Source organism: Eptatretus burgeri, chromosome 1 (genome assembly GCF_056783735.1).
Source record: "Eptatretus burgeri isolate ZD-2024b chromosome 1, Ebu_testis_v1, whole genome shotgun sequence".
NCBI lineage: Eukaryota > Metazoa > Chordata > Myxini > Myxiniformes > Myxinidae > Eptatretus > Eptatretus burgeri.
The window spans coordinates 98154961-98169608 of NC_140961.1; the positions used below are offsets into that span (position 1 = coordinate 98154961).

General features: G+C 39.8%; 1 protein-coding gene across 4 annotated transcripts in view; it reads left to right on the plus strand.

Annotated features, from left to right (window-relative positions):
- LOC147035019 (cytoplasmic polyadenylation element-binding protein 2-like) overlaps nt 1-14648 on the plus strand; it is a 201076-nt gene that overhangs the window by 155983 nt on the left and 30445 nt on the right. For 2 of the 4 annotated variants that reach the window (XM_085892561.1, XM_085892538.1), the window contains exons 4-6: nt 1421-1444; nt 5241-5357; nt 8481-8660. In XM_085892561.1, coding sequence (XP_085748687.1) covers nt 1421-1444; nt 5241-5357; nt 8481-8660 — 321 coding nt within the window. The remainder of the gene's footprint in view (nt 1-1420; nt 1445-5240; nt 5358-8480; nt 8661-14648) is intronic. The other 2 variants (XM_085892546.1, XM_085892555.1) reach the window with 2 other exon arrangements.

Below are 14648 nucleotides of genomic sequence, written 5' to 3' on the forward strand. Positions count from 1 at the left end.
TCTTATCCGATTTGCATGAAACCAACACCAAAATGTTGACTGTTCTTTTCCCCACACTCTAATACCAATTACAAAATTAAGAGTACAAAGGTCAAGGTCGAGGTCATGAAAAGGTCAAAATCGTCATTTTTGTACAATGAATGTTTGTTTGTTCACAATAAATAACTTATTTAGAAAAACAGAAACTCATGTGTGCTAAATGCCCCTAAAATGCCAGAAAATAATATCTTATAATGTGACCAGTTGTCATCAGATTGACTTGACACCGAGACCCAAAAAGGTCAAGGAGTTCATACAGAAATTGTACAATGTACGTGAATCAGTGTCAAACAGCAGGAAATTTAATGTTTTTAAGCCATCATAACACATTTGAGATGGCAGATGTGGTATGGGATTAAATACCCTCACAATCAACGGTTTCTGGGGGGGGGGAGGGGGAATGTGGTGTTGGCGAAGGTATGCGCTCTACTGAGTGCCCGTTCTAGTTTGCTGGTGTTTCTCACAATGCCAAAAGTTTTTCAGATCTCGTGTTCGTTAAGAATTCAGCAACATCGATTTAGCAAGCTGTCTTGTGCCAAACTTTCCGTAAGTGGAAGGTAACCTTCTTTTTTGTTTGTTTTTTGTTTGTTTGTTGCCAGATAGGGGGTAAACGTTTCTTTTTCCTTTTTTTATTTTTTATTTTTGTCTCAGAAATATGGCATCGTTATTTGTTCGCCGTCTTAATTTTTCTCAATGGTTCCCATGTAATGTATTGCAACATGACTTGGACGCAGTTGATGTATCGTGTCACTATGTTGTAACACTACTTGCGTTGTTTGCTTCATTGATCAATCCCCTGACCTCCACCTCCCTCATTCACCACTCCTTCACCGCTTTAGACCTTCCTTTTCCCCAGTCAGAGGCTAAATGAAATTGTAACTTTAAATAGATTTTTATTTTATTATTAAATCTGTGACTTTTTTTTTTTTTAAGATGTCTTTTGGGACTCGAATGAAATGCAGACTATTTCTCAAGTCAGTAGGCACCATGAAACAGAAACAAACTCTTCAATAATCCATCAAATGGATCATCTTTATTGGAAAACGGTGATTCATCGTCTTACTGACCGTTCGGTCATAAACTCGATGTTCACCATTTTTAATTTTTTTTCATCTGAGAGCGGTTTTCAGCATATGCATCCTGGCATTTGGTTTGATGAAACTGCAATTATGGTGTCCAGATGGTGTGTGAGCTCCAAGCAGGCTGGGCAGCGCGTTTGCCTTGCCAAATTGCTCTTCACCTTCGGTCGTCTGTGTGTATGCACTGTAGCTTCTGCCTTGATTGTGAAACTTATTGAAAAGACGTTGCCGTAAATTGCGCACCATAAAATACGCCTGCTTTCTCTTTGTCTCTTTTTCTCTTTTTCTGTCCTCGCATGCAGCAAGAACTTATGGAAGGAGACGAGGTAATGTGTTGCAGCATTTCATTGGGTTGTTATTTTAACTTGTAATCCTGCTCTTTAACTGTCCTTGGGCATCGTTCTTTTTTCCTTTATTCATTTATTTATTTGTTTATTTATTTATTTATTGCCTGTATTTCATCATTGATCTCCATTTGTGTTCTTTTCGTTTTTTTGCTTCACATGGAATGTGGCATGGCCTTTATCTACTGATGCAAAGTGGCTTGTATCTCTTCTCTTTTCATTTGCATCATATATCGATTTTGGTTTTTCTTCCTTTATGTGATGCCAGATTTGTAAAGTAGAATGTGGTTGTGATGCAAGGCAGCTTGTTAAAGGATGCTGGGTGGGGGAGGATGGGGCGATGGTTGTTGTTGATTCTAATTATTGTACATTTCTTTGAGTTCCTGCTCTTTGAGTATGGCTGTACATGTGACAGATTTATTTTATGAACCTGGACGTCATTGAACACTTTTTCAATCCAAACAAATTAATGCATTTGTCGTGAGCAATCGTTTTTTTTATTTATTTATTTATTTCCAAGCACCTTGCCAATGATGTCCTCCAGTTGAGCATTCACCTGTTGTGAGACTGCATCCAAGTCAGAAAGCAATAAGCATTGCACCAACACAACAGCTGCAGCTGTATAGGGAGGTACTGTGTAGTGCCCCTCCGTGCATTCATTGAAATGCACGTGCAAACTGTTCAGCGTGCAATTTTCACCGGTGCCATTGCATCGGGGCTTTAAGGGCAATCACCCATTTCAGGATTTAACGATTACAAATGCAGCAACATTTTGAGGGAAAATAAAATGGAACAAACCATTTTCTGCCCAAGTAAAATCTCTTCCCATGTTGTGTTTCACAATGTCAGTTTAATTCGGTGGCCCCCCTGTTGCCACACTGATAATGCGGAATAGCAATCAATGTCGATTTTGTTATGCATCGGGGGATTACAACACGATGCAATTCTTTTTTGAAGCTGAGAAGTAAATAATAATATGAAATAGATTGAAGTTGAGAAGTTAAAATGAAATTGGGATGTTTTATTTAATCTTCACTGCAGATATCAAGCTTGGTGTTGGCTCAACGATTAAGGTGGCTGGCTTAAGATCTTAGGGTCTTGAGTTTGAGTCCCTGTCATTCCCTTAAATAACAATATGTGGGTTAACTCAGCCTGTCATCCTTCCGAGATCAGCAAAATGAGTATCAGCTTACTGGTAACAGGGGCACTGCATCAGCAGCACAGCCACGCTTCCAGAAAATTATGCAACCAGCAGCCGCAGGCTGCATATGAAACAACTGCAGATATCTAAAGACTAAGAGTTTTTAAAATGTATTCTTTGATCAGGTACTGAAGATTATTACTCACTCGCAAATATAACCTGTCGCTTCACTTGGGGACTTTTAAGGAGGGTGGGGGGGTGGGTAGGAGAGAGGAGGGAAGAGAGGAAAGAAGGGGAGGGGAAGAGTGACGAAGGGGGGGGGAGCTATGCCTCATCAAACATTGCTATACACTGCGGGAGGGAGGGATGTGAGGAGGGGGAGAGAGAGAGAGAGAGAGAGAGAGATAGATATAAAAAGAGATAGGTGAGGGGTGGAGGTGGGGTTAGCAAAGAGAATGATATGTTATGCTTAATGACCAAACACACACACACAAAAACAAACTCATGTCAGAACAGCTGTACACACAACGACACAACAGTTTGAAAAGTAACCCGCTGGCACATCTGTAAAAACTTTCATGTCCCAGTTCCAGAAAATTTGTGGGAGCATGAACCAAAAGCAATCACTGAAAACATGGAAGTACCACTCACAATACGACCTTATGATCCCATCGAGTGTGAACATCGAAAACAAAGTGTTGCGACCAGTTATCATACTTATGTGCAAAAAAAAAGGAGAAGAAGGCATTGCTTATTGAGGTGTTAATACCAGTGATTTTGGACTAAACGATGCAGAAATCAAGAAAATGACCGAATACCAAGACCTCAAGAATGAAGTGTGAAGATCCTGGAAGCTGAAGAATGCCAAAGTTGTTCCAGTGATATCTCGACCAACAGGAATGATGACAAAGAACCTCACAGAGATATTAAACATAGGGGCAGTACCCCTGGGCGCTCACCTGGTGGTGGCTGGATAAGATAATCAGGCAACCACTGGTAGGCACGGATGACCCACAAAATATATAATGGAGAAGAAAGTAAATACCTATGAATTTTTTTTTAATGCCATGAACAAACCTTGGTACATCACGGGTGATAAAGGTTGTGGTCATGTTTCATCGAAATTGTGTGTCGTTTCAGAAAAGAAAGCAAATACATATTTTTGGGGGTAACCCGCCCGAAGAACCCCTTTGACCCCAATTTTTTTTTAATGTCGTGAACAAACTTTGGTACATCACGGGTGGTGAAGAGGGTCGGCAAGCTTCATCGGAATTGCGTGTGTAGTTTTTGAGAAGAAAGCGAATACATATTTTTGGGGGTCAACCCCCCTAAAATCCCCTTCAAGCCCGATTTTTCTCATGCCATGAACAGACTTTGGTACGTCATGGGTGATGAAGGTTGTGGTGAAGTTTCATCGGAATTGTATCGTTTCTGAGAAGAAAGCAAATACCTCTTTTGGGGGGCAACACCCCTTAAACTCCCTCTGTAAACTCCTTCCGACCCCGTTTTTTTGTTGTTTTTTGTTTTTTTAATGCCATCATGGGTGATTAAGGTTGTGGCCAAATTTCATTGAAATCGTAGGTGTAGTTTCTGATAAGTTGCAAATATTTGTGGATGTATGGACAACGCGCCATCCCATAAGCTCCCTGAAAACGACTTTACAGGTGAGATCAAAACCATCCCTGGGAATATTATTGCAAATTAATTACAGTTGGAAGCTGTCCGGGGTTCAGTGACGATCCTGAAGAGAACCCTCAGCACAAAACTTTGAGAACAGAAAACTTCACAGCTTGGTCCATCAATCGAGACCCCTTACTGAAATGAAGGTGGATGCTTTGAGCCTGTCCTGGGAGGACTTCATTCCACATTCTGAAACCCGCATATGTAGATACCAATCAACGACACACACACACACACACACACACACACACACACACACACACACACACACACACACACACACACACACACACACACACACACACACACACACACACACACACGTTGAGACCCAGGGCAGGAGTATTCAAAACCAACAGCTCATACATTCAGCGACCTTTGCACTCCACCGGTTGGCTCCGAATCTGATTCGTACATGCTACAGTCCCCTCAACAGGAGAGAAAGGTGGGGGAACAGGGTGAGGGTTTGGATAGAGAGATCGTGGAGTGGAGAGGGGAGGGGTTGGGGAGATGGGAGGGTCAGAGAGAGAGAGAGAGATGGGTTGGAAAGAGGGATATGGGTGGGAGAGAGGGAGTATGGTTGGGAGGGAGAGTGGTGAGGAATTCCAGCAGATGTGATGCCCAGTTTATCATCCATCTGAGAGAAGACACACACAGTGATTAATCACCTGGCCTGTGTAACACTGGGAGGAGAGTTTAGAGCTGGGTTGGGATTCAAATCCAGGCGACACAAAGTGAGCATGTGTACCTCTCAGCTTTCCTGCCGTGATGTGGCGATTCCTTACTTCAGAACTGAAAATACTTTTTTTGCCTTTCTACCTACAGTGTAGAACCATGGTATCGCAATTAAAAGTTGTAGAATGTGCCAAGTTGCTTTACCATGCAATGCACAAAACGTTTGAAGAAACTTTTTAAAGCGAAACGTTTAATTTTTATTTGTATTTATCTATGTTGAAGTCACAGGTTGTATAATGGAAGAACAAAAACGGGAAACGTCGTGGAAAATACAATTTCACATTTTCAGTGAGGCAGCCACCGCCTGTTGCACCGCAGAACAACATGTGGCCAATGCAGGCAAGTAGCCCTGAACTTTGTTCAAGTCGATCTGTATGCAGCATTCAGTGATGGTGCAAATATTGTAGAGCGCTGGCTTAAGCATTCCAGTGAAACGGTCAACAAGAAACGGCTCCCTTGGCATGCAATTGGCAATCACTGGACCGTCATATTAAACATGCACCTCCTGGAGATGCCCAGAATGTCAAATTGTCTGAATTAGTCAAATGAACACTTTTCCAAGAGTTGAAACTGCTTGTAAGTTCGATTCTGGAGCTTAAATTTTGTAATTCTCCTTAAATCAAGAGATACTCATGGTGATCTCATGTGCGGAAATAAAATAAAGCCATGAACGCTGACGTCTCCGGGTGTATACAATCATTGCAATGTACCCAGCGATTCATAGCTCTGATCAACAGTCTTTCGATAATATGAGTGAGGAAAGTGGAAAAAAAAACTATCGTTAAGAAATCGTTGCCGCCTATTCAAAGTCAAGGCAAGGTTGAGCAGGCCAAAAAACATGGTGGCTTCAGACCCCAGCGAGGTTACCTAGGATATACCTTCAGATCCAGAGAGCGAGGTGGCCATAGATCGCCTGATAAAGGATATCATTAAATAATGCCGTTAATTATGCTTATAAAGGGGTGTTTTAATTAAATCAAACACCAAATTTTCACTCTTGCACTTCCTTGGAGTTTTCTTAGTATCCATGCAAAGTTTTTAGGCTGCTCGGTTTTATAGTCTTGGAGTTATGGAGGATATACACACACACACACACACACACACACACACACACACACACACACACACACACACACACACACACACACACACACACACACACACACACACACACACACAAACATTTATTAGGATAGATCACTGAAAATTTGAAGATTATTACTCATCACTGAACATCTCAATGTAAACAATCGATGCCTCTTTCAAATTTCTTTCACCAATCCTATTTAGTCTTTGAATTGCATCAGGCAGACTTTGTGGTTAAAAAAAAAATCGTGGCATGTCCCCATGTATCAGAAGGTGATGGCTGCGGTTATTATTAAAAAGGTTTTCAGTAACAACATACTTTTCAACAGCACAAACCTTGACTACCAATACCTTGCCGCCGGCCTTCGATACCTTGCTTCTGCAAGGGCAATAAAAGGACATTTTGATTGCACCTGTTCAGCGTGTTTTGTGCATCAAAATGTGCAGTCTTTCAGGGTTTTATTCTCGTTTTAATAATGCCGTTAAATATTCTTCATTGAGCCTTTCTTTGGAAAAAAAATGTTGTAATTGCAAAGTAATAATCCTCAGAGAAGAAGAATCCCCTGGTTGGCATTTGTTAGGGTTAGAAGCTAAGGCAGAGATTGGTTACCTGCTGCCTTCCAAAATATAAATCAAAATGGTTTTTAAAAGTTTCATTCTCTGTTGTTTTGTTTTGATTTTGAAATGACTGAACAGCTTCTTTTCCTACCGCAGCAGAGGAAATTATTTTGGGACCCCCTTTGGATAATAATTTGATGAGTAGTACTCAGCAATTGTATGCAAATTACTTTTCTTTCTTTTTTCTTGTCTTTTATGCAGTTGCTTTTGTTTCAATTGTACATTCTCCAATCCTAGTATTAATTTGCAATTGGTCACTGGCTTTGACACCAATACAAATTTTTATTATGGACCCCAGGCATAAAAAAGCTACATCTATCGAACAAACGGTTTCAAATGGAGCATCTCGTCACCATTAGAGCATTTAAATTGCATCAGATGTGGCAATAAATGTGAGTTGTCGCTCCCAGTTTGCTGGCTCGATGACAAAAGACACCATTTGCATTTTTGCCTCCACCATCATGACTCCGTTTAGAATTCCGGGCGAACACGGGCAACTTGCTAGTAACCAATACTAACAAAGGATCGTAAGCATAATCATTGCTTGAACTACAGGTGGTTGGGAAAACAAACAAAGTATTTTTGCCATTTTGTGACCAATGCTGAAGGATAGCTCTTTTGAATGTACTTATTTACTGCTCGGAAAGGTCATTGAATGGCTGCAGCTGATGATCCCTCCAATGTATTTCATGTTATTCTCTTATTGCCTATTTTACTTGAGCAAGGTGCTTTGTTGCGATGTTCTTTTTATCGCTTTGACAGAACAAGGACGACTTGGTGTTTTTGTTTTCTGGACTGTCTGCTTGTTCATTTGGCAGCCAATTGTGTCTCAATATGCCCAGTTTTGTTCTTAAAGGAGCACTTGATGAAACAAAAGCAACTTCAATTGAGCTGATAATCCAATTATATGTTACCAAATTAAAAGTGAAAAACAAAATGAGGCATTCATTTATATAGTTTCTTAATTCGCTAAGTTTGGCCATTGCTGCAACGCTTGATCTTTTTAATTGAAAATGGAGTTTTTTTTACAAAGGGTAATTGTTCAGCCTGCAGGTAGCTCTTGGCACTTAATATCCCAAGCAAGCCACTTACATTTGATGTATTGCCTGTCATTTGCAGTTATCCTTTAGTTTTATCCCTCCAGAATGAATGCCCGGTTGCCGAAAAATAGCACCCTTTTCCATCTGGCCTTGCATTGCACTTTGTCGTAGATCTGTCGTCGTCCGGTCAAGTTCAAGCTTGCATGACATGCCACATACATTTAGAGGAAGGAAATTGCTGAATGTTTTGGCAGTTTCATCAGATCGACCTTTCATGTATTGCTTGATTGCTTTGATTTATGCGAGTTATCTCAATCATTTTTGCACTAATGGATGGGATATTCCACCATTGATTCATGGATCCTCAGTTTTCATCTGTGGCTGCATTTTTTGTTGTTGTTGGTTACCATTTGCACATTTGATTTGATTCATTCTCCATTCATGCTTGCTTAAGATTTAGAGCAATGATGCTTTGCATGTAACCTCTCCCATTTTTAGTGTACCAGACATCATTTGACAATAAATTGTGTGCTAACAAAGAATTTCTGCAAGACAAATCACAAAATCTGATCCAATGATGTTTTATAAATATCCAAAAGTGCATTGTTGCACACCTGAGTAAATATATTTGTGCACTTGCCAGTCAGTATATACCCAGCAAAAGTTCTATAAATTTGTTATCCCCCCCAACCCCCCCCCCCCCTTTTACCTCCCCAAGGTCGTTCGTCCTTGTTCCCACTCGAGGATGGCTTTTTGGACGATGGACATGGTGATCAGTCCGCTGCTTCAAGCCTTAGCTCACCCTCGCGCTGCTCTCCTCGCAGCCAGAATGGAGAGCACGGGGAGCGCTACTCACGCAAAGTCTTCGTTGGGGGCTTGCCTCCAGATATAGACGAAGGTCGGGTTGTATTGAGATTTTTCTTCGGCAAAAGTGTGTGTGCGTGCGTGCGTGCTTGTTGTGTCTGTTCATTCTCGGTCCATTGTGCTTTACAGGATGCTTAGTATAGAAACACCTGCACTGCTTTCAAACGTGGTTTTGCACTTCTCTTGTCAGACGTAAATGGATTTCAATCGTGAAACTTTATTTTCCAAACGATTTAAAGTTAACTGTTAATTTTGCTTCAATGCACCCTCTTCATCACTCAGAATTGATCGTTCTTTTTCTTTTGTGTGTTAACATTGTCTACTTCTGCCTCCCCCCCCCAATATCCTTGAGTACATGTTACTTCGTTTTTTTTTATCTTGCCAAAACGAAGTTTTTGCAAGATATGTTAGTCAGCTTGTAGTCACAAAATTGTGAAGGTCAAGGTCAAAGGTCAAGGTCACTTTGTCGCAAATCAGGGGAGTCGACGAAACCCTTATTTTGAGTAATTTTGATCGGATTGCCTTCAAACTTCATGGGAATATAGTTCATGGTCTGGCACTCAGCTGATTAATTTTTGGTGGCGATTGGCCTTGACCTTCATTTGTTTTTTTTTTGTTTTTTTTTTTGTTTTTTTGTCTGTAATCACGTATAAATCACTCTGCAGAGCACAGTTATCATTGGGAATTTTTGTAACTTCGCATGTCAGAGGCCTATAGAGGTCCCTTTCAGCACATAAAATTTTGAAGGTCAAGGTCACTTTGTCGCAAATCAGGGGAGTCGACGAAACCCTTATTTTTTGAGTAATTTTGATCGGATCGTCTTCAAACTTCATGGGAATATAGTTCATAGTCTGGCGCTCAGCTGATTAATTTTTGGTGGCGATTGGCCTTGACCTTCATGGTTAGCGCCGAAGGTCAAACATATTTGACCCCAAGGTCAAATTTTCAAGTTTTCGGAACCATATCGTGTAGTACCTCAAATTGAACACCTCGATGAGTGCTTTCTAAATATGTCAAGCTTGAGACATTATGACGTCATTTGGTGACGTTATGAGGCAAACGCATATTTTCCATGGTTACTCTGTAGAACGATTCTCATCGAAATCTCTCGTCGGCAGATATTCCTCAAGGAGTAGCTCCTGGTGGATAGCAGCTCTGTTCACCTCAGTGTGACCTTAAAGAAGTCACACGTGGTCACCTTTTGGCAAGATACGGGTCACCCTGCGGGTGACATGGGTTTATTTGTTTGTTTGTTTGTTTGGTTGTTTTTTTGTTGTTGTTTTAAACATATAACAAGGAAACCTGAAGAGCTGATAACAAACTCATTCATTTTCATGTTGTCATTATGTATTTATATACACCCCTTATACATTGTACAACCAAAGGTGATTTCATGGAGCAATGCTCTATGACGAGTGAGATTATTGGGTAGGTTTATTTAAGTATTTATTTGATTACAGAAATTATTTCTGTGATGAGACATAATATGTTGGATGGTTAGAAAACTTCTGTACAATTTTTTTAAAACTGGAAAACCTTGTTTTCAAAAAAATTGTTCAATAATTTGGTGAGGTACCTCGATGAGCAACCAAGACATATGTATGAAGAATGGAAGAATATTCCTTATGTTTGAGGAAGTTATGTTCCTGAAACGGTGCTCTTTCAAACAGGAAACATAATTTACATCTTTTTTATATTTTTTATTTATTTTAATGAATAAAAGCGAATGTGTGTGTCTATGTGTTTGTCGAGTAACTATTTTGAGACTCTTGTGCCGATCAACACCAAATTTTCAGAGTATGCTCTGGGGATCCTTAAATTTTCTGTGATGTATTTTTCAAAAAATAATTCGAAATTTTTTGTTTTGAATTATTTTATTTTTTTCGGATTTCTCGCAGGTGTTGTTATTTGTGTTATTTCTCCATTGTGGCGGACATGTCCCACCACTTTGTCCGGTAATTACTTTGAGACCAAGCACCAGAGATCAAGACGACAGGAAACTCCTATTATGCATGTGTGAGCCAAATTGGAATTGTTTCCCTTTCATTAGAGGTCCTATGAGCAATCCCGGATTATGTGATATGTCACATCTAGACTATACATGTTTCAGCAAGTAATGCATGAACTCCACACACATGGAGAGTGCATACTCTGCTGGGAGCTGATGATCATGCTTTGAAATACTTTCATGAAAGTAATTGAAAAGTTCATAATGCGTAGCTCCCACTTTTCCAGTTATTCAATGTGAAATATCACCATCTCGTGTCAATCCCATCCACGTTGCGATCTGTTATGTTCATTATAGTTTTGTTTAGTTGTTCCTCCTACGCCATTCTGCTTCCTGGAACTCCATCACATTTCCACTATAATTTTTCATTCCTTCACTGTTCTTTTCTTTGACCGCCTTTTTCTTTTTGCTGCAAACAAATCCCTCGATTCCTAACTTTCCACAGAGATCCGATAGCCTTTGCATTGGTCAAGGTGATATGATTGGGCAATTGTTTTGCAAGCATCTGCTTAGCACTGTGAGTTGTACGATTGAAGGATGGATTTTCCTGGAACATCTGATGTAAATATAATCCCCGTTGTCAAATGACGTCGTGCTCAGGGAACTTGTGACATCCTTGCAATCAAAGCAAGTTGAAGACATAAGCATATCGATATGATGACCGTTCTTGTTCAACCCTGCAGTCAATTTGGCCACCGACTTCTTATTGGTTCACGAGTCAGTAAGTGACCACTATATTCATTATGGGTGTGTGTCTGTCTGTCTGTCTGTCTGTCTGTCTGTCTGTCTGTCTGTCTGTCTGTCTGTCTGTCTGTCTGTCCCGAGCATAGCTCCGTGAGTTTTGATCCGATCCTGATAAAATTTGGGTGGGAGGTTTATATCATGATCTAGTTGTGTTTTCCTGAGAATGGACGTGCTGCGCCCATTATGGGCGGCGCCACGCCCAAAAAACGTGTTTTAGGGGGTAGCCAGTTTCAAGTTACATCTTCTCCGAGGGGGGTTTGTCAAATCTGGCAGGGGTTTTCGGTATTTGCTTAGCCCAATGGCACCTGCATTGCCCCACGGAGCTCGATTTTTTTTTCATTTTCGTCCCAAGGTCACAAGGTCACAAACATAGAAAATGTCAAAAAAATCAATAAATTGGGCATCGAGCTCCTAGGGTTTTCAACTGTTTCGAATGAAAGTTGGTATGCAAGTAGTGCTCTTCGAGTACTGCAACTTTCATCATTTACGTTTTTCCCGATTCCCGCCAGTTTCCCCGTGGCGTCCCCTCGAAGGTCAAAAAATAAAAAAAAGGCGAACCGTGTACATTGCTCGTGAACTATCGCCGTCTCCAGACTTGTTAGGGCTTCAAGCATGGCTGAAGCTCTATTGAAATCGTTAATATTATTAGGGCTTCAAGCATGGCTGCAGCTCTGTTGAAATCGTTAGTATTATTATTATTATTAAAGGCGTTTTTATGTTCTACTGACCGATTTTGTGGCGGATCTGGAGGGAAAACTGTTCGATGAAATTGAACGAAACTTAACAGGATAATTACTCACCACCTGAAGTTTATACTATGAAACATTTGATGACGTAGGTCACGTGGTATGGCGGCCATATTGGATTTTATCCAAAACCTAAAAACATCTTCTTCTCCAGAAGGGATAATCTGACAGCCTCAATCTTTTGCACACATTTGCTAAGTTCCATGGTAATGTTAATTTGTTAATTCAGTTCAAATCGTTATTTAATTTATATGATTTAAAATGATGCCGATTCGCCTCATTAAATATGCAAAATATGCAAATGAGAGTTGAAAAAATTTAATGACACCATTAGATTGGACATAAGCAGGGGACTCCCAATATGTTTATATGATGTCTGTGTTTGACCCCAGTGAGGCCCCAGAGCCCCCCAAAGTTGAAAATGACCCAGTTTTGAAATGTCATAAAATGAAAACAACGCTTGGATGAAATTCAATGAAACTTATCCATTTAATAACTCTCCACCTGAAGGTTATACTTTGAAAATTTTGATGACGTAGGTCACGTGGTATGGCGGCCATATTGGATTTTATCCAAAACCTAAAAACATCTTCTCCAGAAGGAATAACCCAACAGCCTCAAGCTTTTGCACACATGTCCGATATTCCATGGGAATGTTAAGTTGTTAATTTCGTCAAAATCGTTATTTAATTTATATGATTTTATATGATGCCGATTCGCCTCATTAAATATGCAAAATATGCAAATGAGAGTTAAAAAAATTTAATGACAGATTTCGATAGGACATAAACAGGGGACTCCAAATATGTTTATAGCATGTCTGGACTTGACCCCAGTGAGGCCCCAGAGCCCCCCAAAGTTTAAAATCACCCATTTTTGAAATGTCATTAAATGAAAACAATGCTTTGATGAAATTCAATGAAACTTAACAGCTTAATAACTCTCCACTTAGTGTTTATACTTTGAAAATTTTGATGACGTAGGTCACGTGGTATGGCGGCCATATTGGATTTTCTCCAAAACCTAAAAACATCTTCTCCAGAAGGGATAACACGACAGCCTCAAACTTTTGCACACATTTGCAAGGTTCCATTGGAATGTTAAGTTGTTAATTTCGTCGAAATCGTTGCATAATTTATATGATTAAAATGATGCCGATTCGCCTCATTAAATATGCCAAATATGCAAATGAGAGTTGAAAATTTTTTATGACAGATTCTGATAGGCCTTGACGAGGGGACTCCAAATATGTTTACACTATGTCTGTATTTTACCCCAGTGAGGCCCCAGAGCCCCCCCAAAGTTTAAAATCACCCATTTTTGACATGTCGTAAAATGAAAACTAAAGAAGATAGACATATAGTGACCACATATTCTGGAAGATATTTTAACGTTCTACAAGTTCGCCATTTACATTAATATGCAAATGTGGAGTTATTGGACTTTTTTGGGGACTTCAAAATTTGTCCAGCCTCAATTTGTCCAATGTGAAGTTTCTTTCTTTATCAAGTATTGCTATGGGCTTTTCAATCCTTCATTGATATTACATGAGGGACATCGTAGCTGGACCTCATTGCAGACTTGAACTAACTTTCTAACTCGGAAAACCCATATCATGTGACAGGGTGAAAGTGTTTAAATTTGTTAAAATGGAGGCACGCCTTGAAGCCCAGGATTACTGGTTTACCAGTTTTAATTTAATATTATGTTTATTTTCGGACATATTTGTGGAGATGAATTTGCACAAGTTATCCTTCACATTTGTAGTTTTAAGCAAGCATCAAAATTCCATTTCCCAATTTGGTAGACTTTGATTTACCTCTCGGTCTTTGCAGCCATTGTGTTGGGCAACACACCAGTTGAAAAGGTACCGAAGTTAAGCTGGTCAAGTGGATATTTCTGCTTTCATTAATTGTACCCAAGTTAGTCCACAGAAATCAAATACAGCATAATAAGTTTTCTTGATAAAATCTCACTCGTATGGCAAATTATCAATGGCTATAAAGGGATTAATTTTTGGTTTTAAATATGTAAACCTTCTTGAGATGTGATCATACAATTTTCACAGTGCGTTATTACAGTTTTGGGGGATTATATCAAATTGAATGCTCCAGAATCTTGTTTCCAAAGTTATTACCTCCACCACCGGAGGTGGACAGAGGTTATGTTTTCACCCCTGCATGTCCATCTGTCTGTCTCTGTGAGCAGGACATCTCAAAAAGTTGTGGTTTAGACGAAACTTGGTTGGTGGATGACAAGAACGAAATTATTATATTTTGGTGAAGATCCGGCTACTAGAATTTTTTTAAGAGATTCTTCACCATTGAGAGATATGGCCAAAAACTATATATAGCACGATATCTCAAAAAGTTGTGGACGGATTCGGACGAAACTTGGTGGACAGGTTGCGTTTGTGGCAAGGGGATGAATTGATTCGTTTTTGGTGAAAATCAAGATCTGGGTACGAGAATTATTTAACTTTTGAAGTGATTCTTCACCATTGAGAGATATGGCCAAAAACTAT